Genomic DNA, 25,542 nt, shown 5'->3' on the forward strand with positions numbered 1-25,542 from the left:
GCTGGCAGTCAGTGCGTGTTTGCAAGGAAGATGGGATGTCACAAAGTGGCTATAAAGCCAGGGCCACCCAGAAGCTTGGCATGGCGCAGCTCCGGGCTCGGCTTTCACTGACGTGGCAGGTGAAAGCTATGTCATGGGGAGACAAAAGTCTACCTGCACGTGCATCCTGAAGTCACCGTGTGTGCGTGTGCGTGTGTGTCTGTGTGTGTCTGTGTGCACGCACGCGTGCATGCCTGATGGAATTCACAGAGCCCAAAGCAGGGACACGCACATGGCTGAAGCCACCACACAGGCAAGCAGGATCCACGCGCCTTCTGTACCTCACCAGAAGCCGTTTTGGTGGTTCACTCCACCCCAGCTCTCGACCCATGCGTTTCCTGGGGAGCAGCACCCCTACCCCACGGGTGCACGGGTGAGCGGCGTCCAGTCCACCTCTGTTCCCCCTCAGCTACTTCAAAAGGACACAGCAGTGTCCAGCAGAGTACAGATGTGGGTAGACAGTTCTTCAGTAGTAAGCTCACTAAAGCTCAGCCCTTGATTCAAAGCTTCTTGGGTCCTTTGCAGGATTCTTGATGAAGAGCTGACCGCCCATGCTGGCCTGTGTCTAGATGCCCCCTCCAGCCTCATGTGCTTGTGGGGGGGGCTTTTTTATGTATTTGGTTGTTACAGGGTCTCACTACGCAGCCTTGACTCCTGGCGATCCTCCTGCTTTCAGCCTCCCCACTGCTGGGATTACACTCATGGGTCGTACTCTTGGACTATGGCTGGCTTAGCCCACCCTGGGGGCAGGGCTGGCATGGCATGTGGTACCAGGGATGGAACTGCAGTCCCTGCACTTGCCTACGCTTGCCTAAGCAAGCTTTAATCCTCTGAGCGATCTCACAGGCCCATGGGTGGGGCTCTTTGAGGTGGCTCCATCTGGTGTGTAGGAGTGTGGATAAGGGAGTCTAACTTAAGTTAGCTTAGCATCGCTCTGAGTGTGGATAATGAAGGCCCCTCTCTAGGTTCGGGTGGCACCAATCCACAGGCTTGTAGCCTGGGTGGAATAAAAAGGAAAACGAAGGCCAGCTTGATTCTCGGCCGCTTGCTTGCTCCTGCCCGCCCTGCCAGGGCCTGTGGCTCTCTGTGACGCCCTGTCCCATGCCACTCTGCCTTGGAGCCAGCTGACTGTGGGCTGAAACCTCTGCACCCTGTGAGCTAAAACAAACCTCTCCTCCTCTGTCTTTGGTGCTGGTGATTCTGTCCTGGCAAGAAGAAGAGTAAGCCATCGCCTTCTTCTCAGAGAACTTGAGCTCTTAAACGACCGCTGCAGTTATAAGTAACGCAGCAAAGTGTCCTTCTACATTCTGCTTTCTAAACTCTGGGAACACGAAGTCAGTCACGTTCCCAGGGGTCACACATCACTGAGCTAATGATGCCCAGGGACAGATTCTTTTGTGTGGTGCTTCTGCTTTTGCCTTAAAGCTGCATATCCCGTGTTTGAGGAGACAACATTTACCCTGATTTGAACATTACGCAGTGTTTACATGTATCAAAACCTCACATGGCACCTTATCATTATGTAGTTTTTGTTTTATGATAGTTTAAAAAACATTCTTTGGGGGCCGCCCCTTAGCTCAGTTGTTTAAGTGGCTGCTTCAACAAAGCAGTCAGCCTCAGGTTGCTGCGGTTCGACCCCCACAACTCCAGCCAGCCAAACTTGCCCTGAAGGCATTCGGAGCCAGTCAAAATAAATAAATAAATAAATAAATAAATAAATAAATAAATAAATAAATTTCTTTGCGTGTGTGTGTGTGTGTGTGTGTGTGTGTGTGTGTGTGTGTGTGCAGGGTCTCACTACACAGCTCAGACTCAGAGTGATCCTCCTGCTCTCAGCCTCTCTAGTGCTGGGATTACAGGCATGCACCACCACAACCAGACTCCATCGTTGGCTTAGCATGCCTGGGGGGCAGGGCTGGCACAGCATGCAGTGCCAGGGATCGAACCCTGGCCCCTGCGCTTGCCTAAGCAGTCACTTAGTCTACTGAGCTATCTCACCAGCCCTATGTGTTGTTGTTGTTGAGCCAAGGTCTCACTGTGTAGTCCAGGCTGGCCTTGAGCTCACTATGTATCCTGGACTGGCCTCGAACTTGTGGCAATCCTCCTGCTTCAGCCTCCCCAGTGCTGGGATTACAGGTGTGTGCCACAATGCCCAGTTTAAAAACTTCTTTAAAGATCCAAATTGTGCTTCAAAGCAGCGCCAAGTTCTGACGTGTGTGAGGTAAGAGCTGGCAAAAGCCCTGACGACTTGAATTCGCAGGTCACAGTGAGCTTCCCCTAGCCTAAGGCAGCCTCAGTTTTATTCCCTATCTGAAAAACAGGGATGACAACAATCCCTTGCTGCCCATTCTGTTGGTCAGAAGGTGCCGGTGGTCAGTTCTGGGAGTCCTTGGGCTCAGGCTTAGTCATTGGGTCCTCTCTCAGCAGTGTGGATCTAGCAGCAGGGTGACAGCTGTCATATGGCTTTGTGCTCAGGAGGAGAGTACCGCAGACACTTTCTATCGAAGAGGACTTGGAAGCCCTGCCCTGGGATTGGGGGAACAGGGGTAAAAATCTGGAGGAGAGGGAGGGGTGGCCAGGCTGGCAGGGACTCCCCCCTGGCCTGCCCAGCCTCAGCTTCTCCCTGCTGGGCACACGTGGCTGGGCAGTGTGAAGCCCATCCCCAGCACTGGGTGGCAAATGCAAACCTCCCCACCCCCTGTACATAGAGCTGCTTCTCTGCCACTGGGATGGGAACCTCTGCTGAGTGAAAGGACCAGGATGCAGAGCCAAGAATCACGTCCCCCTTCCTGAGTGGGCTCTGCAGATAACCTGAGACATGAGCGAGCCCTTCGTAAGGCCTGGGGACAGCGAGCAGTCACTGTGCCCAGAGGCCGCCTTGTTTCTCTATGAGACAATCTGTCTGATTTCCCAATCCTCCTCGCCTCGCATCTCTTTCTAGGGCCTTTGCCTTTCTTCTTTCCCTGGGAGAACTTGGATATCTTTCACCACTTTGGGTAACTTCCCCAAGTAATCCTTCAGTGCACATGCACCATTCTCACCAGCCTGAACGCCGACATCCTGGTCAGCAGCTCCGCACAACCTGTGAGCAGAGAGGAAAGCAGAGTGTCAGCGCAGTGGGGTCCCTGTTGGGGAGCCCCTGGGGCCAGGGGCTGTGCGTGCTCTGGGTGCATTTTGGGGTGCCTGGCTGTGACTATGTGGCTGCCCCAGGTGCAGTTCCAGCCAAGCGAGAGCAGAAGCCCCTCAGCCCCTCAGGCCCAGAGTCTCGTCTTCACTGAACTCAGGCCCGGGCTTGAAAGGAAGCGGGCTGGAGGTGTGCCGTCATCCAGAAGCCCCAGGGGTGCCTGGTCTGACACCCTGTGAACCAGTCACCAGCAAACATCCTGGAAAGTCCTCTGCTAAGCAGCCTTTAGAGCCACACTTTAAACCTCTTCACACTCCAGGGCATGGGTGCTGCCCCACCTTATACCTGGTGTTCCTCAGAGGAGGGGTGGCTGCCCCTGCTGGCCATGCCCCTCCCAGTGCCAGGTCAGCCCATGGGCACCTGTTCTCACATCACATGCTGAGCCCACACCCTGGCTCTCCTTCCTTCCTTAGCCCAGATCTTCTTTATTTCCAACCCATCCCAGCACCTGGTGGCTAGTGGGTCCTGTGGGGCCCCAGGCAGGTGTGACCAGCAGCCAGCAGGAGGGGACAATGCCCATCTGCCCTGTCCAGAAGAAGCCCCTTCCTTTACCCAGACTTGAGAACTGGCAGCAGTAGGCAGATCCTGGGACTGCAGTGCTTGTAACCTATTGCCTCACCTAGTACCAGCTCACCACAGAAGGGACTTGGGGCGTATTTGTCCACTGGGGGTGTGTGCAGGGCCTCTGGAGAGGGTACTACTGTGAGAGTGGTTTGGATGGGTGAGAGAGGTGCTCAGGGTTGGCGGTGGCCTTGAGGATGTCATTATCCTCGACTTATAAGTGAGAACATGAAGACCAAGGAATGCCAGGTCTGTGCCAGAGCTGTTCAACTGGTAAGCGAGAGGCCTCTTCCCCTGCCTCCAAAATCTACCTTGGCCTTGGGAAGGTTTAAGAGGCCTTAGTGAAAGTAGAGGTGACCCTGATAGAACCTGGGTCCACACAGCTCTTTGAGGGGAGCCTGGTCCCTCTTTCCCCTTCACATTACAAGGGCAGGTGAGAGGGAGACGACACAGAGGAACATGGCCTTTCTCGGCTGCACTGTCCTTTCCTGCTCTTGGCTCTTCTGGTCCAAGTGGACGTCTGAGGGCTCCTGCTCCATGCCCATGTGCCCTCCTCACCACCATGGCACCCGCCACCAGCTGCCTGGTGTTGGTCCTGCTGGACTCAAGCATGGCCTGTCACATGCCTTACATGGCCAGCCCTCTGACCCAGACTCTCGTGCCTGCCCCTCCCCCATGACTTGCCTTGGTCTTCCTGCAAGCCAGAGCTGCAGGGTTTCTGAGCCCTTGTCTTTCCACCAGCCCTGCAGGCCACATGGCCCAGCTCTCCCCCAGAGGCAGCTGCCTCTCGCTTCCCCAGGGCATCGGCCTGGCTCCCAGCTTCACGTCTGTGCCCCGCTCCTCTGGCAACTAACTTAAATCTGTTTTGGGGAGAAGTGGCTATGTAATGCTCAGTGAAGCACAGTAAGCACAGGATGTGGACCCCACCCCAGCCCGTCACTCCCTTGGGAACCATATTACTCTCCTTTCACAGCTCCCCTTAGCACTTTGCAAGGTCCAGCCAGCCCAGGAGCTGAGCCCAGCCGGGCCAAGTCCTGCTCCTCTGCAGAAGGAGCCAGGCTGGCCTTTTGGGCTGCACCTCTCCCTAATGTAAGCAGCTGAATTAGATAGAAATATCATAAGGAGTCAGACAGGACCAAGCCCTCAAGGAGACAAGATGGAAGACAAGGTGATCTTGCAACTTGGAAGAGACAGATACTCCCATATGTGCCACACCTCAAGACCAAGACAAAAGAGGAAGCATAGCTACATACTTCCCCAGAGATGGGCATCAGGGATTGATATTCTAAGTAGGTATCAATCACCTTGAAAAAGCCCAAATGTCACTAGCCCAACCCCCAACTGGAATAGACCCTGTCCTGTATTCATGCCCGCTTGCTATGTGACTCCCTTCCCCATTTGATACTGGATTTAATCAATTTTTCCTGAGCAGTGGTGCTTGTAATTTCATTGGTTGGCCAAAGTTTTGTCCCACCTCATGCCAACCTAAGCAGTTCCCATGTCTTCACCACCTTCGACCCACCTTGCTGAATGGTTTTCCTCTACAAAAGTCCCTGGAAGAGACAGCTTCCTGGGGAACTACCCACTCAGACCCCTCCTGTCTCTCTCTCAGACAGGAGCTTTCTTTCCCTCAATAAATACGTTCTGCTCATAACCTCCGTTTGTTCCTAAAATTCCTTCTTCAGTTTTAGAGAACATGAACTCATTCCGGGTACCTTTTGGTTGGGAGATTAGTTTTTCTCCGTGTCATTTGGAGGTTCCCTGTATCATTCTGAAAGTCGTCCACTGAATCAGTGGACAGAGATATGCGTTTGTTTTCTTTCATAAATTCTCACTTGGACTTGCTTAGGTAACAAACTTTTTTGCTTCAACTGTTGATATATCTTTGCCCATTGCTCATAATTGTTCATGCTTCGCGTCATACAGCTTCGTCTCATACAGCTTGGTTAGAATTGCTTACAATTGCTTACCTCTTAGCTTAAATGTTCATGCTTTGATTACACAGGCCCTAATTTCTCAAAAAATATGTTCTTTCTTAGAAGATACCAAAACCCAGGTAATCATACAGGATAGCAAACATACTTGATGACGTTTAGATTCCTTTCGCTGGGATCTACCACATTTTGTCTATGGAGACATAGTAAGCCATTAACTGCCCACCTCATCCAGCCCAGGGGAGCTGAGCCTTCACCAGGTTTCCTGCCCCATCACAAGGGAAGCTATCTTCATGTTCTTTGGGCAGGGCTGACTGCCCTCAAAGATGCTTCCCCTATCAGCCTAACCCTGTGTCAGGAAATCCACTATAGGGCAAGTTGCCCTCACATTCCTTGGGCAGGACTGCCTGCAGGAGGCCTTAAAACCAAAAAGTTATAGCTTTCTCAGTGTACCCCAGGTATCTGACACAAGCTGCAGAAGTTAGAAGGGTTTGCAGGAATGAATGGTCTCAGTTGAGGTGTTTCATGCTAGAAAAGATACAGAATGGAATTACAGATGGAAAATGAGAATGGTAATACTAACAGCCTACAGGAAAGAAGGCCGGTCGGGAAACAGGAAAAAGTTATGTTTCCCTGGATCCAGACAGAGAGAAAGGACATTGCAAGCAGAAATGTCCAAAGTTGCTAGAGAAGGAAAAAAAAAAAAAGTGTTTATGATGGAGTCAGAGGAAGTTTCAGATTGAAACTGGGGGCCAGGGAGATGGCTCAGTAGAATAAGCTCTTCCCTGGAAAGCGCAAGGGCCTGAGTTTAATCCCTGGTTCCACCAAAAAACAAAACAAAACAAAACAAAACAAAACAACAAACAAACAGATTGAAACTGGGTCTTCCCCTCTCAGCCTGAGGGAATCCATGTTAACTGCCAAAATAAGGAGAAAGCCTGTTAATCTTTCAATACATGCTCATGCAGATTTGTTAGTAGTCACCCAGCCAGTGGTCCACTTGCACACTGGAGAGTACTCAATGTTTCCCCTAGATCTGACAATTCATGTACCCCATAATGGTGGAATTGGTGAGACACAGCAGTAAGCCAGCTTATTTGAGACAATACTCAGTGGCCATGAAAGATAAGAAGGATTAACACCCACACTTAAGACATATCTGCTAATGGACCTACAAAAAGTTCTAACTCGGTCTTTTTTATAATTATCCTATTGTAATTATTTGGCCCATGCATGTTTGTTTCTTCGGCTTTGTCTCCCCCAGACTCAGCTATACATCTACCCAAGATGAAAATGTTTGAGGGTCTTTAGACAGAACCTCTGGAGAATATCTTTGACTGACAGTCCATAACTACGACCTCTTTCAGCCGGAAGAAGCCAGAGTGGTCATTGCCCATGGCTCCTTCATGGCAGTTTGGGTTGCTTCTTCAGAGGGGGAATATTGTAGGCAGCTGAATTAGATAGAAATATTATAGGCAGTCAGACAGGGCCAGATCCTCAAGGTGGGCCACACCTCAAGACCAAGACAAAAGAGGAAACAGCTACATACTTTCCTAGGGATGAGCATCAGGGATTGATATCCTAAATAGGTATCAATCACCTTGAAAAAGCCCAAATGACTCACTAGTCCAACCCCCAACAGGCATGCCCACTTGCTATGTGACTCGCTTCCCCATTTGGTACTAGATTTAATCAATTTTACCTGAGCAATGGTGCTTGTAATCTCATTGGTTGACCATAGTTTTGTCCTACCTCATGCCCACCTAAGCAAGTTCCCATGTCTTCTTCACCACCTTAGACCCACCTTACCATATGGTTTTCCTCTATAAAAGTCCCTGCAAGAGACAACTTCCCAGGGACCACCTGCTCGGCCCCCCTCATTGCTCTCTCTCTCTCTCTCTCTCTCTCTCTCTCTGACATTAGCTTTCCTTCCCTCAATAAATACATTCTGCTCATAATCTCTGTTTGTTCCTAAAATTCATTCTTCAGTTATAGAGAATACAAACTCGCTCCAGGTACTTTTTAGGTTGGGAGATCAGTTTTTCTCCGTGTGTCATTTGGAGGTTTCCCTGTATCACCCGCAGCCCTCAGGAGCACCCACGGGTCCATACTTGGGCCTGCACCAGCCCATTCAGCAAAAATCCCTATTTCAAAGCTCCCTCAAACTACACAGCACGTTGGCATATTCACCACAGAAAGAGAGCTCTGCCCCAACCTCCAGCCCCACCCCCAAAATTCCCTTTGCTGCTCACTCAGGTGGTCTACTTCCTTCTGACTCCCACACCAGTCCTTCCAGCCTTGCCCTTTCCCCATCCTCCCTCACTTTGTGCATTACTGGGCTAGCTTAAAATTATGTTCACAGTGCTTGCTTCAGCCGCACATATACTAAAATTGGAACGATACAGAGAAGATTAGCCTGGTCCCTGTGCAAGCATGACATGCAAATTCACGAAGTGTCCCACATTTTTTGTTGTAACCAAAATATATATATATATATGTGTGTGTGTGTTCACAAATTCTGTGACAAGTTACCAAATTGCTAATAAAACTTTTGCATTAGAGATGTGGCCAGTAGAAGGCCCTAAGGTCATTGGGGTGCATCCTAGAAATGTTATAGGCAGCTACATTAGATAGACATATTATAGGCAGTCAGACAGGGCCAGGCCCTCAAGGAGACGAGATGGAAGACAGGTGACTTTGCAACTTTGGAAGACACAGACACTCCCTGCTGTGGACCACATCTCTAGACAAAAGAGAAACAAATGTAGCCACATACGTCCCTGGGGATGGGCATCAGGGACTGATATTCTAGATAGGTATCAATCACCTTAAAAGAGCCCAATGAGTCACTAACCCAATCTGCCGGGTGCGGGCGCCCTGCTCCTCAGCCTTGCCCCTTCCGCTGGAGCTTATGCCACAAGCCTTGTTTCCTGTATAGCTTTTGGTCCCTGCTGGTAAGATTTGATTGGTTCACATAGCCCTACGAAGCAGCTGACTATTGGCCTGTTGCCCACGTCAGGCCATGTACGTGGCGCCCACTGATAGGTCCGGGGAGGGGATATAAGGAGGGGTGAGAGGAAGTGGAGGAGGAAGAAGAAGAAGAGAGAGGAGGAAGAAGGACACGTGAAAATAAAGGGAACGAAAACAAAGGAGGCTCCGTCTCGTCCTTTTCCAGCGCCGGTCACCAATCTCCAACAGAAGGAGACTCTGTCCCATATTAATGCCCACTTGCTATGTGACTGGCTTCCTCATTTGGTCCAGGATTTAATCAATCTTACCTGACAATGGTGCTTATAATCTTGTCGGTTGACCACAGTTTTGTGTCACCTCATGCTCACCTCAGTGAGTTCCCATGTTTTCCACTTTGGACCTGCCTCACCCATGGTTTTACTCTATACAAATCCGTGGAAGGGGGCCAGGGACGTAGCTCAGCTGCATAAGTGCCTGCCTAGCAGTGCAAGGTCTTGAGTTCGATCCAAGTACCATACACACACACACACACACACACACACACACACACCCCAAAAAAAAATCCCTGGAAGAGTCAGCTTCTTGGGCAACCCACTCGGGTCCCCCTTCTGTCCCTCTATCAGACAAGAGCTTTCTTTCCCCTAGTAACCCAGGAAATATATTCTTCTCTTAATTTGTGTTCTTTCTAAAATTCATTCTTCAATTTTGGAGCACACGAACTCATCCCCGGGACCTTTCAGGTTGGGAGTTTCTTTCCCCTGTATCAGAAGGGGACTCTGAGGCAGCTCTTCCTCTCTGGCTGCAGCTCGCTATGACACACAGCCCTGCCATGGTGCTGTGCCCCATCAGAGACCCAGGCTCAGGAGATCACCCAATCCTGGAATGGAACCTGCGGAACCACGAACCAAAAGAAACTTCTCTTTACTCCATGAGTAAGCCTGAGTCAGGCATTTCATTACAGTGACCAAAGCTGACTACCACACACACACACACACACACACACACACACACACACACACACCTCTCTTCATAAAATGGAGACTGATAGGTTATGGCCTGAGCACAGACTGTTAAATTATCACGGCCCCGACCCCACGTGGCTGAACCCCCAAAACAACAGCTTATCTCCCCAGCGGCCACTTCCTCCTCCTTCCCCACTCCAGCCCTGGGTACAACTTCCTCTGACCTTTCCCGCCCACACAGGGGAGCCTCCAATCAGCGCCCTGTGCGTCACTGACTCCGCCCCTCAACTCCGCCCCCCGCAGAAGCCCACAAAGCCGCAGCGTCCCTGTCTCAGGTCAGAGGATGTGCCCAGCTCCCTGCTCTAGGTCCTCTCTGTGTCTTCAGAGTTAATAAAGTCTTTACTTCCCCCTATTTCTGCTTCTCTGCTGCACCACCGCTGTTTCTGCCATTGCTGCTGCTCGTAAAAGCTATCAGAGACTAATTCTCTCCACCTTGAGTGTGGGCCTGGTGATTCACTTCTGCCACAAAAAAGAAGGTAGAAGTGACAGACTATAGCTTGAGTTCACAAAGACCTTGCGCGTCCTCTTTGCTGTCTCTACGATCCCACTGACTGCCGTGTTGTAAGGACACGCACACAGCCCACGCATGTGGTGCGGAAAGGCGGTCTCTGTTCCATAGCCCGGCGCTTGTGGAAGGGACCCTCAGTCGAGGTTTCAACTGCCATCCTGACTGCAACTTTGTTATAAGCCAGATCGCGTCCTCTTGAAATTCATACATTGATCTTTTATCCTCAAGTGTCCTTAGAAGCGGATATATTTGGGGAAAAACCCTTCAAAGAGGTCACTAAGTGGATACACGGTCATGAGCATGGGCCCTTGCCCAGTGTGCTGACCAAAACAGGAAATGAGCACCCGACAGGCACAGAGGGAGGCTCCCGTGGAGAGACAGCAAGGAGTGGGCAGTGGCCCCAAGGCCCAGCAGCACCCCACGAACACAGCCTTGGGAGAGCCCAAGCGCACCGGAGCCTACTGCAAGAACACAGTTCCTCTCTATAACTCATCCGCTCTGTGGTGAGTTATTCCAGCAGCCTCAGCACACGCGCATCGCTTTCTGAGGGCCTCTGCTGGAGCCTCCTCGCTACACCGCTCTTGGAGTTACGGCCTTCAGAAACTGGGTGAGGTAACGAGTACTTGTTGTTCCAGTTGGGATCTAAATGTGCCCCAAAGGCCCATGCCAAGGAGCTTGGTACCCAGCGAAGGGCTCCAGGGAGATGGTAGTGCTGTAGGCAGCTAATTAGACAGAAATATTATAGGCAGTCAGACAGGGCCAGGCCCTCAAGGAGACAGGATGGAAGACAAGGTGACTTGGCAACTTGGAAGAGACAGGCACTCCCTGTGGAGTGTCTACGGGCCAGACTTCAAGACAAAAGAGGAAACAAATACAGCTATATACTTCCCCAGGGATGGGCATTAATGATTGATATTCTAAATAGATATCAGTCACTTGAAAGAGCCCAAATGAGTCACTTACCTAACCCCCAACAGAAAGAGACCCTCATTTGGTATAGATTTAATCAATTTCACCTGAGCAGTGGTGCATTGACTGACCATAGTTTTGTCCCACCTCATGCCCACCTAAGTGAGTGCCCATGTTCTCCACCACCTTAGACCTGTCTCATCAGGTGGTTTTCCTCTATAAAAGTCCCTGCAAAAGACAGCTTCCCAGGGACCACCCGCTCAGGGCTCTCCTCCTGTCCCTCTCTTGGACAGGAACTTTCTTTCCCCAAATAAATATATTCTGCTCATAGCCTCCATTTGTTCCTAAAATTCATTCTTTGGTTTTAGAGAACACAAACTCATCCCAGGTTCCTTTTGGGTTGGGAGATCATTTTCCCCCTGTGTCATTTAGAGGTCACCCACCTGAGCTCAGTTTGGGCCCTGTATCAGTAGGGCCTCTGAAAGGTGAGGTCTTGCAGGTCTTTTGGTCTCAGGATGGGGATTATCCAGAGAGGACTGTGGGGCTCCCAGCCCCTTTTCCTTCTCTTTCACTAGTGGACTATGAGGCAAAAGGTTATGCTTTGCTGCCTGTTCCCTCTGGCACCCCAACCAAAGGCCTAGGAGCACTTCATAGCCTGGAACCTCCAGAACTGTGCTCCAAAAACAAATCTCTGTATAAATTGGTTATCTAGTCCTTTGTTGTCCTGGAGGGAAGCTGAGTGAGCAACACACTTGTTCATTGTGCAGCAATGATGACTAACACGACGACCCCGCCCTCTGGTGTCCTGCCCCTGCTCACTCTCCTGGCCCTTTCCAGCCCACATGGAAATAAGCTCAGGACTCATCCAATAGAAAGTGAATTTTCTTGGCCACAGGAAGCCCTCCAGCTTCCGTCCTTCTTGCATTTGCTTCAAATCAACCAGCCAGAGGAGCCAGCCCATCACAGGCCCACTGGGTCTGTCCTGTCTTCCCAACCCCTCTGCTCCTCCAGAATTCTGCTTTCCCTCTGCCTCTGTTAGTGTCTCTCCTTCCAGAGCCCCTGAAAAATCACTTTAATCTCTTATTGAGTGAAGGAAATGCTGGTGGCTTTGGTCTTCCTGGTGTGGCTTCTTCCCGTGTTCTTCTGGGACTCTTCGCCTTTACTGGCTCACAGTGGATTCCCCTGGGAACCGTGAACCACACACCAGAATGGCCCTGGGCCCACACGCAGTCAGGCATGGCTGCCCCCCGATGTTCTGAGTTGGAGCTGTGGATTGGTTTTCCTCTGTAGTCTCAAAGTTTGGAAATATGATTTCAGAAGTATTGGAGATCATGGTTCAAGCTTTTTGAAAGGTGGGGGAAAAGGAGTGAAAGGATAGAAAATATAGAAAAGATAGGAATCCCGTCTCTGACTATTAGAGGAGAGGGATGAGATGTGGGGTGAGGAAAGGGAGGGAGGGTAGTGAGGGGGTGGGCAAAATGTGCTATACATGTGGACGAATAACCAGCAAAGCCCCCTACACAGTGCAACCAACATGCAATAACTTAAAAATTACTAAAGTAAAAATTAAAAAAAAAAACCTTACCCTGCTCCTTATCAGTTCAATTGTTTCAGCTCAGTCATTGGGATTCCATCACTCAAGCCCAAGTATTCCCACGGACCTGGGGCCCTCTGTTCCCTTCCAGCCTGCACACTCCCTTTCGGTGCTTGCTCCCCAGGCCACTCCAGGATCCTAGCACTGCTGAGTCCCCAGCGAACGAACGAACGTCACCAGCCCTCACTCCCCTCCCAACCCCAGCCCCAGCATGAACCCTTTCCTCTAAGCCTCTCTCAGATATGCCACGGGCCTGTTAAACCCAACACAACCATAGCCTTTGTCTCCCCACTCCCCACACCTGCTCCATCCCTGCATTCTTCAGGGACAGCGACAGCAACTGCTGAAGAAAAAGACACTGGTCATCCTATTTCTCACACCCAAATGATCACTGGGACCTGAAGATTTTGTCTACTTTGAGATTCATAACTCTATGTTGTCCATAAGAAACATGCATTAAATATAAAAGCACTTAGATTAAAAATAAAAATGGTTGGGCTGGCGAGATGGCTCAGCAGACCAAGCACTTGCTTAGGCAGGTGCAGGGACCAGGGCTTGATCCCCAGCACCACGTGCTGTGCCAGCCTTGTCCCCAGCATTCTGAGCAGGCTACAGAGTCCAGGCGTGGTGGCTCATGCCTGTAATCCCAGCACTGGGGGATGCTGAAAATAAGAGGAACACTATGAGTCAAAGCTATGTAGTGAGACCCTGTACCAAATACATAAATAAGTAAAGATGGGTAAAATATATTATGCGAATACTAACAAAAAGAAAGCTGGGATGGCTGTATTAACTTCAGGGAGACCAGACTTGAGCTGTATTGATTTAAGAAAGAGGAAAACCACAAGTGCCATGTGAACAGCAGTCCAGGAGGTCGGCGGTGGCCCGAGCCAGGTCATCCCAAAGGCTGCTTGTGCCCCACACTGCTCAGGGAAGATCAGAAGAGGGAAGTGAAATCACAGAGCTCCATTTTAGGGGAGGTTTCTCTTCTGGTTTTGGCACGGGGGCCTAACCCAGAGCTTCCAGCTCGCCAGGCAAGCATTCTCCTGCTGGGCCCTCCCCAGCCCCCATCTCCATTTTATATGCTGTGATGGGCACGAGACCTGGCCACTCTGCTGCCAGATGTGCACAGCAGGGGACAGCAAAGTGAGAGGGACCCAGCTCCCTCAAAGGTCGGCCAAGCCCCCCCCCCCACGTCAGCCACAAGGCAGCCTGGCAAAGGGGCACTCCTACCATGGCCCTTTCCCCTGGCAAAGCTCTGTTCCCCTCCAGGGAGAGTGCGCCCGAGAACTGGGCAAGGGACTTCTTTCTCCCCTGTAACACCCCAGGATCAGCAGATCTGGCCAGGTTGGTCCCTGCCTGCTGCGTATGCACACCTGACACAGCTGGGTGCACATGTGGTAGGGCTCCCGCAGGAAGGAGCAAGGCCCTGGCCTGTTCAGCTCCATCTCCAGCGCGCTCTTTCCAACCCGGTCGGCTGTTCTCGCCTAACCTCCTGGAGCTGTTCTCCCATGCAGGGCTGGTCTGCTCTTCACCAGCCCGCATTGGGATGCGGGCCTGCACCGCTGCAGGAAACAGCTTTCTCTTTGTTCCTGCTTTCCTTGCAGGAAAGTTGTTAGACTGCCAGGAGACAGCTTGGAAGAGACAGCCCTCCAGCACTCCTCCTCCATTCCAGAGGCGACCCTGAGAAGCCCTGCTTCACTGTAGGACATCTGAGGGCCCTGCTTCATTCTATAGGTAGCCCACGAGAAGCTGCCTTGGTCTCACAAAGACTCTTAGAGAAGTCCCCTCCGTCGTGGGCCCTTAAGAAAGCCCCTTTCATGGTCGAGACGGCTCATGGCGCGCCCCATTCATAGAGAGACAGCCCTCAGGGACCACGCTCCGTTCTCCACAAATAGCCCTTTGAGAAGTCCGAATTCATTGCTACCGCGAAGTCATTTCCTGCCTCACTGTCCTCTTTGTGGTGTTTCCTTGGAGAGCCGGGCTTTGCCTCCGAAGCGCTTCCTAACCTGAGCAAGCCCCGTGTCTTTCACCACTTTACTGTGCTTTAGAATAAATTTAGCGTCTGTGCCTAGAAAGTGTGCAGGACTTCCTGGTGTGCACTGTGCTTGCTGGCCTTTCCCCCGCTGCACTGTATTTTCTTGCGTTAATTTTCCTTTCATCTCAGTTTTTCACCTACTTTATTACTGTTATTTTTTAAATCTTGTATGTATTTGTTTATTTGGTAGAGTCTCACTGCAGCTCAGACTCAGCGATCCTCCTCTCTCAGCCTCCCCAGTGCCGGGATTACAGGCCTGTGCCACCATGCCCGGTCTCTGTGGCTGGCTCAGTGTGCTCAGGGTTCCGAGACCAGCACAGCATGGGGTACAGGGATCAAACCCGGTCCTGGGGGGCCGGGGAGATGGCTCAGTGGAACAAGCGCTTCCCTGGCAAGCGCAAGGGCCTGAGGTCAATCCCAGGTTCTGGAAGAAAAAAAAAAAACCCTGGTCCTGGAACTCGCCAGGCGCACATTAGACCACCAAGTTACCTCCCAGCCCCACCTGCTTTATTTTTTATAATGTCCTATTATAGGTATACCTATAAGTTTCCTCAAATTGCTGTTTTGTTTGCTCTCTGACGGAACATGGAAGGTACATGAGCGTGTGCATGTCAGTGTCTCCCATGCAGCCCCTCTGTCTTCCAAGGCCCCCAGAGTACATGTTCAGACAGGCACTGCTAAAAAGGTCCTAGCAGCATCTCATTAATTGTAAGCGCACAGCAACCTGCAAAGTAGATGACGGGGTCCCCTTTGACAATTGAGGAAACTGAGGCTTGACGTGGTGCACGAGGCAGGTGGCTGAGGCAGGACCTGAATCTGTGATTCCTTCCCGAGCCCTTGCTTATTCTACTTCACCTATCTCCTTGGTCTGCTATGCAAGACCCTGTAGCACTTCACTAGGTGAGATGGTAGCCACTAGCTATGTGTGTCTATTTAAACTCCACTTTAAGGGCCGGCCAAATAGCTCAGCGGATTATAGTGCCTGCAAGCAGGCACAGGGGCCGGGGGTTCGATCCCTGGGCCTGCTGCGCTGGCCCCACCCCGGGGCACACTGAGATGGTCAATGAGCCGGCATGGTGGCACACGCCTGTAATCTCAGCTCCTGGGAGGCTGTAAACAGGTGAATCACTACAAGTCCAATCTAATGGTGACACTCTGAGCACCCTATAGACCCTTCCCGAAAAAATGCCAATAGTAATAATAATAATAATAATAATAATAATAATAATAATAGACAACTTAATTTTAGTTAATATCCAACACCTCCGATGAACTAGCTACACTTCAATAGCTATATGTAGGTTGCAGCTGCTACTGTGGACAGTAGATAACATTCCTATCATTTTGGAAAGTAACTGGCATATTTTCAATACGGTTTGTCCCCTCCAAAGCGCACGTAGAGATGTGGCCTCAGAGTGAAGTATTAAGGCGGTGGAAGCTGGATGACTCTGATGCTGGTAGGTGGAGCCTTTGCGGGGTGACTGGTGCTAGATACAGCCATCAGGGCGGAGTCCCCCACAGGACCCTGCTGGCCCTGCAAGAAGTGGCCGGCTGGAGGACACACGTGTGAACCCTGCCTCTTGCCATGAGAGGCTGCATCAGCAAGCTCATCACCGCACGCAGCCCCTTGACCTTGGGCCAGAGCCTCAGCTCAGAGCCATGAGCTATAACGAACCTCTTGTCTTTATACTATTCCCAGTTTATGACAGTGTGCTGTTAGCAACAGAAAACAGACGAGTAGTAGACCACCTGCCACCACTCTCCTGTACCTGTGCGTGGTCCCCTGGGTGCCAACACTGTCCCGCCTGGCTGGGGCCTCTCATCATGGTCCCCGCCACCATCACCGAGCCGCCCTTTCCCTCAGAGCTCACCAGGTGTCCCCCACCCTCTGCCGCACCGTGTCCTCCTGACTCTTGGTGTCCTGAGTTTTCTGGCCGTGGTGCTCACTGGTCCCTTCTCCTCTGCACAATCCCACCTCACCAGCTGAAGAAGCACAATGCCCACTGCTTGATCAACTGAGGGGTTAAAAAACTGGGTGGAAAACTTCCCTTTGCCCCAGCGCACTTCCAACTGCACCACTCGTGCAGTTGGCATATGTGTGCAGAGGGCCTGTTCTACCAAGTGCTCTGGAAACCCTGAAAAGACACTGCCCAGGCCCTCAGGAGCACAGATTCAAGTGACCCTGGGTGAGTCACCTTTACCCAATTTAATCTCTTCTGTGAAAACCACGTTACCATTGCTCTCCCTTTCCTTTTCTGCATGTGAGAATGGAGAGCGAAGAAGTATACAGCGAGGAGCTCTGCAGCAGCAGGGGGATCGGGGATCCATCTCCCTCTGCTGTGCCGCCTCTCTGCAGGGCCCCACCCTGAGAGCTAAGGATGCAGCAGGCCTGACAGACCCCCAGGCAGTCCTCTGAGAGACATTACCTCAGGAGCAGGTGGCAGGCACCCAGCAGGCCAGAGATGGGAAGTACTGGGAAGCCTTCCTGCCCAAAGAGCTGCTGAGTGGAAAGACTGTTAACGAGATTTTGCTGCGGAGGTACGTGCCACAGCTACAGTTGGAGAGTTAGTTTTCTCTGAACTGAAATGCTGAACAGAGGGCTGAGGGTACCTCAGTGCTGTGGCACTGGCCTCGCATGCATGGGGTCTTGACAGAAGTTGTAAAATTATGAACACAGTTCAGGGATCTCATAGACCAGAAGGAATGCAGGCCCACAGTTACAAAGGTGCGGCCGAGTTACACAGCACACATGCCCAGGTTAGGTTTGGGGTGGGGCCTGCTCTGCCAGCTGCCAGTCCTTCCAACTTCTGGCTTGAACTTCCTCATCTGGGAAGTGGGGAGGAGATACACACCAGGCCAGCAGCTCCAAGGAGGTGGCGTCAGCGGGCCAACAGGCCACATCTCTCTCCTTGGCCAGCCCCAGTGACTCTTGCTGTGGGGCTCTGAGGCCAGGCAAGCCTGTCCTGCCCCACACCAGGGCCTGCCCCACACCTTTCGGCACTGACTGTTCAGCGGGCCCAGCGTATGCACCAGTCAGAGAAGCTGGGCTCCGTTCCTTCCTGTGGGACCTTAGCTCTCACAGTCCTCAGGCTGAGTCCCTAGAACCAAGGCAGTGCCACCAGGTATGGGAAGAACGCAGTGCTCCAGCAAGCATGGCACAGCTGGGCCTGCCATCTGCCCCAGGGCTGTCCTTGATGCTGCTTAACTCTGCAAGGAGGCCCTCTAGTTGTAAGGAGGCTGCAGGTGGATGGTGGCAGCCCAGCAAGGCCATTCCCCTGTGACAGCATCTGTCTATCCAAAACAGAGGGCCAGCGCAGCTTCATCTCCTCCTCCTTGACTTCCGGGGTCGGCCTGGCAGGAAGCTGATGGACTGCGTTCCCAGGCTGCGGTTTCAGTTTCAGGGTCCCAGGGGCAGCGCTGGCCCTCTGTCCCATAGGCCTACCCCACCCTGTTTCCAGATCTGTGTCTCCTAAACTGCCTCGGGTCCCCCCAGTGACCCTCCTACCAGGGGATGAGCACCTCCCCCCTTCTTCCCCTCTTCCCAGCTGAGGAGCTACTGCTGCGGCTCCCTTACCTCGTCCAGGATGGGATTCTGCTGACTCCCTCCACCCTGTGAAGCCCCAAAGGCTGGAAAAGCAGCAGTGCCAGGGTTCCTGTGTGTCACAGAGCAGGGCACCGAACAGGAGGCGGAAGGGCCCCAGGAGGAAATGGCTGCGCACCCAAGCCCACGTAATTTATTACAAGGACTTTGTCCCCAGGCCCCAGGCACATCCACTCCCACATGCCCGCTGCGGCCCCAGCCAGCAGGGCCTTAGACAGGTCTGCCAGTCAGCAGGGCAACAGATGCCATTAGGTCTGCACCTACACATCTGGGTCTGGCCACCAGGCCATCCATCCGGGCTCGGCCTCTTTCCAAGTGTCTCGGGACACCACGGGAGCGCACAGGGGAGCTCCACTCCCAAGCTTCTGGGTACTAACTGGGCACTGTGGTATAAAACATATCTTCTAGGCTTTGTGCTTGGTTCATGTCACAGAGCTCCTAAAACTCTTCCTGAGTAGCTGGAGTGTTTCACACAATGAGCCTCCGATAATCCCTGGGATTATGCTAATGAGGTGATTCAGGCTGGGGCCTCAGGATGGGGCCGGACACCAGAAAGACCAAATTAGTCAGAATCCTCAGCCCTAGCTGGATATGGTGACGCACACCTGTAATCCAGGCACTTGGGAGGCTGATGCAGGAAGATTGTCGCAAATTGCAAGTTCATGATCATTGTGTCTCCCCTACCAGGTAAGTACCAGGTAAGTATGTAAACTGCAAGTTCAAAACCAGCCTGGGCTCCAAAGCGTGCTCAAGGCCAGCCTGACCTGCGTAGTGACAGTTTGTCTCAAAAAGACAAAATCACACAGACACACAGAAAAAAATCTTCAGCCCTACTTAATGTCTCATTCAAAAAAAAATTTTTTTTTTTTTTTTTTTTTTTTGTATTTTAGGGACGAGCTTACAGGGTGTTCGGGGTCTCACCACTAGATCAGACTCGTAGTGATCCACCTGCTTACAGCCTCCCAAGAGCTGGGATTACAGGCGCGCCCCCAGGCCCAGTCTCAATCGCTGTCTCAGTGCACCCCAGGGGCAGGGTTGGCACGGTAGGCCCGGGATCAAACCCTGGCCCCTGCACCTGCTTGCAGGTTCTTTAATCCACTGAGCTATTTGGCCGGGCCCCACTCAAAATCTTGAGCAAGATCTGATTAGTTTCCAGAGAGTGGATGTGGAGTGTGTCTTGTTACTTTTTACTAGTTGCTGGGACAAATACCAACACTCAACATGAAGGAAGGAAAGGTTTATTTAGCTCACAGTTACTGAAGGGTTCAGTCCATATTCCGCTGGCTCCAAGGCAAATGACAGCAGTTCATGTGGCAGAAAACAATGAAAGCGGAGGAGGAGCAGCAACTGCAGCGTTCATCAGGCCTCTCTCTTCCTTCTGCACTGACTGCGAAGACCGGCGCTCTACAGTGAAGATCGGAGCTTCCCCAAAGTGGCGGCTGCCAAGATCGAGCTCCTCTGAAGACTGGGACTTCTCTACTGGAAGCCCAGCAGGGTGCCAAGAAGCCTTTCTCAATTCCTGGGTCCTGTCCACCTGCAGGGCTAGGCCCTCAGGCTGAGAACTGCCCTGAGAACTGCCGGAGCTGATTCAGCCAAGTTGACACAACGTATCAACTAACACAAAAGGCCCGGGCAGTGGGAGCTCTTCATGTGTAGCACATTGGTCAGAAGATGTGCTACACGTGACAAACTGTAGTTTGCAATTGGAGTCTGAAGTAGGATCAGTTTGGGGGCATGGAGAGCCCTTGACCTGAGATGTAACTCTAAATCCAGGAAGATAGTGGCCAATTGTAGGTCACTTATTTGGGGTCCACTGGAGAATTGCTTGGACATCTGGTCATAGAAGAGTTCTGCGTCAACTGGGAAAGTAGAGGGAAAGTTTGTCTTTTCTTTGGCATGGACACACCCAGGAAATGCCTGGTGCCGTCAGGAAGTCTGACTACAGAGCCAAAGGCCTTCGGTGTCACGCGGCTTCCAGGAAGATCCCTGGGAAGCCCAGCTACAGGGCTGCCCAGGCCTGGGACGTGGATGCAGGAGGATCAGGGCTCTGAGGACACACAGACCCTTGTACCTGTGCTGCCGAAGCAAGCGCACAGACTCTTGGAGGGAAGTGCATCGGGAGATATTTCCTGGGCAGGGCCAAACCGAGGGGCGGGCAGGCAGTGACTGTGCAGGCCGAGGAGCCTGCTCCTGCGGGCAAGGGGACAGTCAGTGCATGGAGCTGCCTAAGAGCCACGGTGCTTTCCCGACTGAAGAGAGGACTCTGGTCCTCACAGGTAACCCAACTAGAGCCAGTCAGTTCCTTCCCTCTGCCAGGACTTGAGATGAACATGGATCCTGCAGGCCGAGATGGGGGAAGGAGCTGTCATTTTTTGGATAGAGTTGATGTCAAGACAGGGAGGCAGACTGGGCATGGTGGCACATGCCTGTAATCCCAGCACTTGGGAGGCTGAAAGCAGGAGAATCATTATGAATCCAATCTATGTAGTGAGACCCTGTAGACCTTGTCCTAAATACAGGAAGAAAAAAAAAAAAAAAAAGACAGGGAGGCAGCAGAGACCAAGGGCCTCTTCTGGGGAAGACCCAGCTCTGCTGAGGGAGAAAAGGGAAAAGTCCTCAAGCCTCAGAGGCAGAGACCAAGAAGTGGGCCCAGAGAAGGACAGAGACTCACCGCCAGAGACTCCTTTCCTGAGGGCACCCTGCGCTTCTGTGGAGAGGCCTCAAGGAACCCCCCAGGCTCTGACTACCGAATATGCTTTCTGCTGAAATGACTCAAAGGCATTTCTGTGCCTTACAACCAAACAGCCTGTGACAAGGACAGGGAGCTGGGAGATGACTTTCAGGATGCTTTGGAGAAGGATGCTCTGAGCCGCTCAGCCCATGTCTGCCCCAGCCAGCCCTGCAATCCAGACTCTAACTAACCCACTGGTCCCTAAAGCCACCCTTGCTTTGTCATTGTGCCAGGCCTACTTTGCCCGTTGCACAGGTACTGAAGTGACAAGTTTGGCAAAAGAGAGTTTATTGAAGGCATTTAATGGAGTGCACAGGAGAGCCAATCCCAAATCCACTTCCTCAAAGGTGGGGTGGGCGAACGGTGATTGGAGCAGGGAAAGGTGAAGTAATGGAGAGTGAAAAGGTGACATAAGACTTGTAGGCTCTTCACAGGATGCAGGCTTGAAACATGGCAACATTAGCAGCCTCTTTGGCTGGAGTTTGGGGCTCTCAGATATCAGAGATGTCACTCATGGGACACTTGCTCAGGCCTAAGTGAGGTGTGGGTCTCAACAGATTTGAACTGGACAAAAGTGGCATCTGGGTTCCCGAAAAACAGCTTGAGCAACCACTGTTACCATCATGTCCCACGTGTCAGAGATGTCATCTGCAGCAGGCTGAGGGGAGGGCTCTGATGGTAAGTTGCTCAGCTATAGGACCTCTGAAATTGTTGATAAAAGTGAGTAAACAGGTTGGGAGATAGCTCAGGGGTCTAAGTGCCTGCCTGGCAAGCGCAAAGACCTGAGTTTGATTCCCAGTGCTGCATGTCATGCCAGCCCAAACCCATTGTGGTGGTGCACGTCTGTAGTCCCAGTGCTGGAGAGGCTGAGACAGAAGGATCATTTTGAATCCAAGCTGGGTAGTGAGATATTGTACCAAATAAATAAATGAAAGATTTTTAAAAAACTTTTGAAAAGTCAGTAAGCAAAGGTAAATGAAGTGAGCTAAACCTAGAAGGTTTATTCCCTTTTGCCCCCAGTTTCACTTTTGGGGCTTCATGCCACTTGTGGCTTCTCTGGTTTGGAAAACACCATCTCCCCCCTCCGGGTCAGGCTGTGTCTCCTGAGTGTACCCGGAGCTGGAGCACTTATGCTGGGTCTCCAGCTGGTCTTACACAGCCCTCTCCCACTGCCTTTGGACAGGAAACCAGCTGGCAATATTAAACAATATTTGGTAGCATTTCATAGACTACCAACTCCTCTCTCTCCTGACCAACATTATATCATAAGCACCTTCTTAGGCTTTCTTAAACCTTTATCTCCTGATTTTAAAGACAATGTGACAGTCTGTCATGCAGGGGCTTCATCATTCATGTGCCCACCCTCCCTGGATGGGCACTCAGAGGCGTCCAGTGCTTGGTTGTCCTCCACGACCCTGCAATGAACAAATCTGAGCTCACAGCTTTGTTTTTCCTTTTTTGTCATTAGGGAAAGATCCAGAAGAGAGCTTATTAAACCAGCCATCTGGGTGCAGAGGGGGACATCTGTTGGGACAGTCCTTTTGGAGCCTCAGCTTTTCATCACTGAGAGACCTCAGCCCTGGAAATAAGAGGTGGCTCCTGTCCTAGCCCCATACTATTCCCACAAGTCTCCCCAAGATGCATATATTGTGCAAAAAGTGTTTCTAAGCTGAGCCAAAATGCATCCACGGGAAAACGTGTGGGCCTTTGCTTTCCAGTTTAATGACAGGCCACCATCGCGCCATCAGAGCAACTAAGAGCTGACAAGCTGTTTGCTTTAGCTCTAGCGTCACATCACAGAGTTCCTCGAGGGCACTTGCTTCCTGGTGGTGCTGGTCTTTCCGTGTAGCTTACACCAGCCACACCAGCCACGAACCCCTTAAAATACTGCAGTGTTAGCATGGAGCCCTGCCACTGAGCTGCTCTGCAAAACATTTTTGAATTCTCCATTTCAAAAGGCACCAGAATTTCCTGAGTGTGCTCTCCATGTTGGCCTTTGTCTAGGTCATCTCCTTCGGTCCTCACTAGAATGCTGCATGTGAGGCTGCTTATCTCATTCCTCATGACAAGGTTAAAGTCCAAAAGGTTGAAAAAACAAATTGCAGGTCACACAGCCGAAAGTGGCAGTGATAAGACACGAGCTGCCGTCTTCCTGGCTCCAGGCCCAGCACCGCGCATGCTGCTTCACATCACCCCGGCCTCCAGCACTTCCGATGGTGGATGAGACTCACCACTTGCAAGATTTTATCTGACATGCCTATTTTAGGGACTTTTAGAAAAGCTGTTTCCCCAGCTTGCTCGCTTGCCTCCCTCCTTGTCCCTTGGTCTCGAGGTGCGGGGCGAGGACTGTCCGGAACAGCAGCAGGGCTAGTTGCTTCCCCAGCATCACAGCCGCATGTGGCCCAAGAGCGCAGGCCACAGGCACACTGCACCCCGGAGCTCAAGGTTTCTGAACACTGCCCTGCTGACCTGTTGGATTGCTTTGTTCTTCCTTGCTGGGGTAGGAGGAGTTGTCTAGGACTAACATCTAGAATGTATAAAGAACTCAAAAAATTAGGCCCCCCAAAATAAAAGACCCAATCAAAAAATGGGCAACTGAGATGAACAGACACTTATCAGAAGTACAAATGTCCAACAAATAAATGAAAATATTTTCAACATCTCTGGCCATTAGAGAAGTGCAAGTTAAAATTACACCGATATACCATCTTGCTTATCATAAAAACATCTAATAATAGCAAAGGTGTAGGGCGAAAGGAACTCCATTACATTGTTGGTAGGAAAGTAAACAGGTACAAGCAATTAACCACTAAAAAGAATATATGCAGTGTGTTATTTGTTGAAACTGTACTTCCGATTTGATTTGAAACTGTCTCATTGCTGTTTATCAATAAAATTTTGGAAAAAAATATATGTATATACAAGATAGTTAGGATAGATATACAGTTACTTTCTCTTCATTGAGAAGAAAGGTTTGTACTAATATTGTTTAGACAAGATATCATGTCTGCATCCTGTTCTCTGAGTAGCTAATTTGAAGATGACAATATTCAATATATTAATTATTGTAATTGTCTTACCTGTTTCGAAACCATTTTATTGCTACTTTATCTTTTTTCTCATTAAAATGAATAAAAAGAAAAAAAAAAAAAGTAAACAGGTACAACCACTATGGAAATCAGTGTAGAGACACCTCAGAAAACTAAAAATAGAAATTACATTTGCCCCAGCTATTCCTTTTCTAGATATTTTCCCAAAAGAGTTAAAAACAATAACCCTGGGATACAGGCATACCTATGTTTATAGCAGCACAAGTTATAATAGCTAGGTCTTAAAAAGAATGTCGTATATGGAGCAGGAAAGCGTGTGTACAATGCTACTACTGACATAAACAAAGGTAACGTGAGCCATTCATAGGTAAATGGATACAACTTAAGGATGCAGTGCTAAGTGAAATAAGTCAGACAAACAAGCTCAAATATTGCCTTGTTTCTTTTTTAAAATATTTATTTATTTATTTATTTGGTACAAGGTCTCACTATGCAGCTTTGACTTGTAGTGATCCTCCTGTCCCAACTTCCCCAGCTCGGGGATTACAGGCATGTGCCACCATGCCTGGTTGTGGTGGCTGGCACAGTGCGCCTGGGGCTCCAGGGTTGGCACAGCGTACAGTACCAAGGACCAAACCTGGGTCCTTGTGCTTGCCAGGCAGGCACTTAGACTGCTGAACTACCTGCCTGGTTTCTCTTATATGATAAATACTCCACCTGGCTTCTCTTCTATGAGAAATACACACATGTATATATGTAAATATATAGACACAAAGAGCAAAATAGAGATATAAATAGGAAGTGGGGAGTTTAAATGCATATTCTGTTCTTTTAAAAATATTTCAGTATATATGCTAATTAGTTTCATTCATATTACTAATCCATCCTAATTCACTGAAAAGAAAGCCCTATGTCACTATGTGTTATGGTTTGTGTCTAGGTGTCTTCCTCTAAGCCTCATGCAGTCGTGTCATGTGGTGGCTTCCAGAGCTTGTGATTAATTCAGGATCCGATGCTGGGGTTAGGGGTGTAAGTGCCAGACTCACCCTGGGGTGGGTAATCTGCATCACAATGTAAGGAGGAAGAGAGTTTTGCTAGCAGCCAAAGGCTGCCCCTCACTTTGCTCTTTGCTATTTTCTGCCACCAGGAACAGCTAGCTGCCCTCTGCCATGTACTATTTTGCCTTGGAGCTAGCTGAGTATGGACTGAAACCTCCACTAACTGTCAGCTAAATAAACCTTTTTTTTTGGGTTTTTTTTTTGTGTATTTTAGGGTAGGATCTACAGGGTATTCAGGGTCTCACTACTAGATCAGACTCACAGTGATCCGCCTGTTTACAGCCTCTCAAGTGCTGAGATTACAGGCATGCACCACCACGCCCAGTCTCAACTGCTGTCTCAG

At 50.7% G+C, this 25,542-nt stretch overlaps 1 protein-coding gene and 1 non-coding gene across 2 annotated transcripts in view; one reads left to right on the forward strand and one right to left on the reverse strand.

The window, feature by feature from the left end:
* The window catches only part of Myo7b (myosin VIIB), a 91,667-nt gene extending 73,218 nt beyond the window's left edge, over nt 1–18,449 (reverse strand). The window contains exons 1-2 of the mRNA XM_023709719.1: nt 18,334–18,449; nt 3,081–3,121 (exon numbers count right to left, since the gene is read on the reverse strand). Coding sequence (XP_023565487.1) covers nt 3,081–3,098 — 18 coding nt within the window. The 5' untranslated portion in view covers nt 3,099–3,121; nt 18,334–18,449. The remainder of the gene's footprint in view (nt 1–3,080; nt 3,122–18,333) is intronic.
* On the forward strand, nt 8,080–8,186 carry LOC111815325. The gene has a single exon (XR_002820031.1). It is a non-coding gene; the product is annotated as a U6 spliceosomal RNA (small nuclear RNA).
* Nucleotides 18,450–25,542: the final 7,093 nt, after the last annotated feature.

This window comes from Octodon degus, unplaced genomic scaffold, assembly GCF_000260255.1.
Source record: "Octodon degus isolate 3935 unplaced genomic scaffold, OctDeg1.0 scaffold00014, whole genome shotgun sequence".
NCBI lineage: Eukaryota > Metazoa > Chordata > Mammalia > Rodentia > Octodontidae > Octodon > Octodon degus.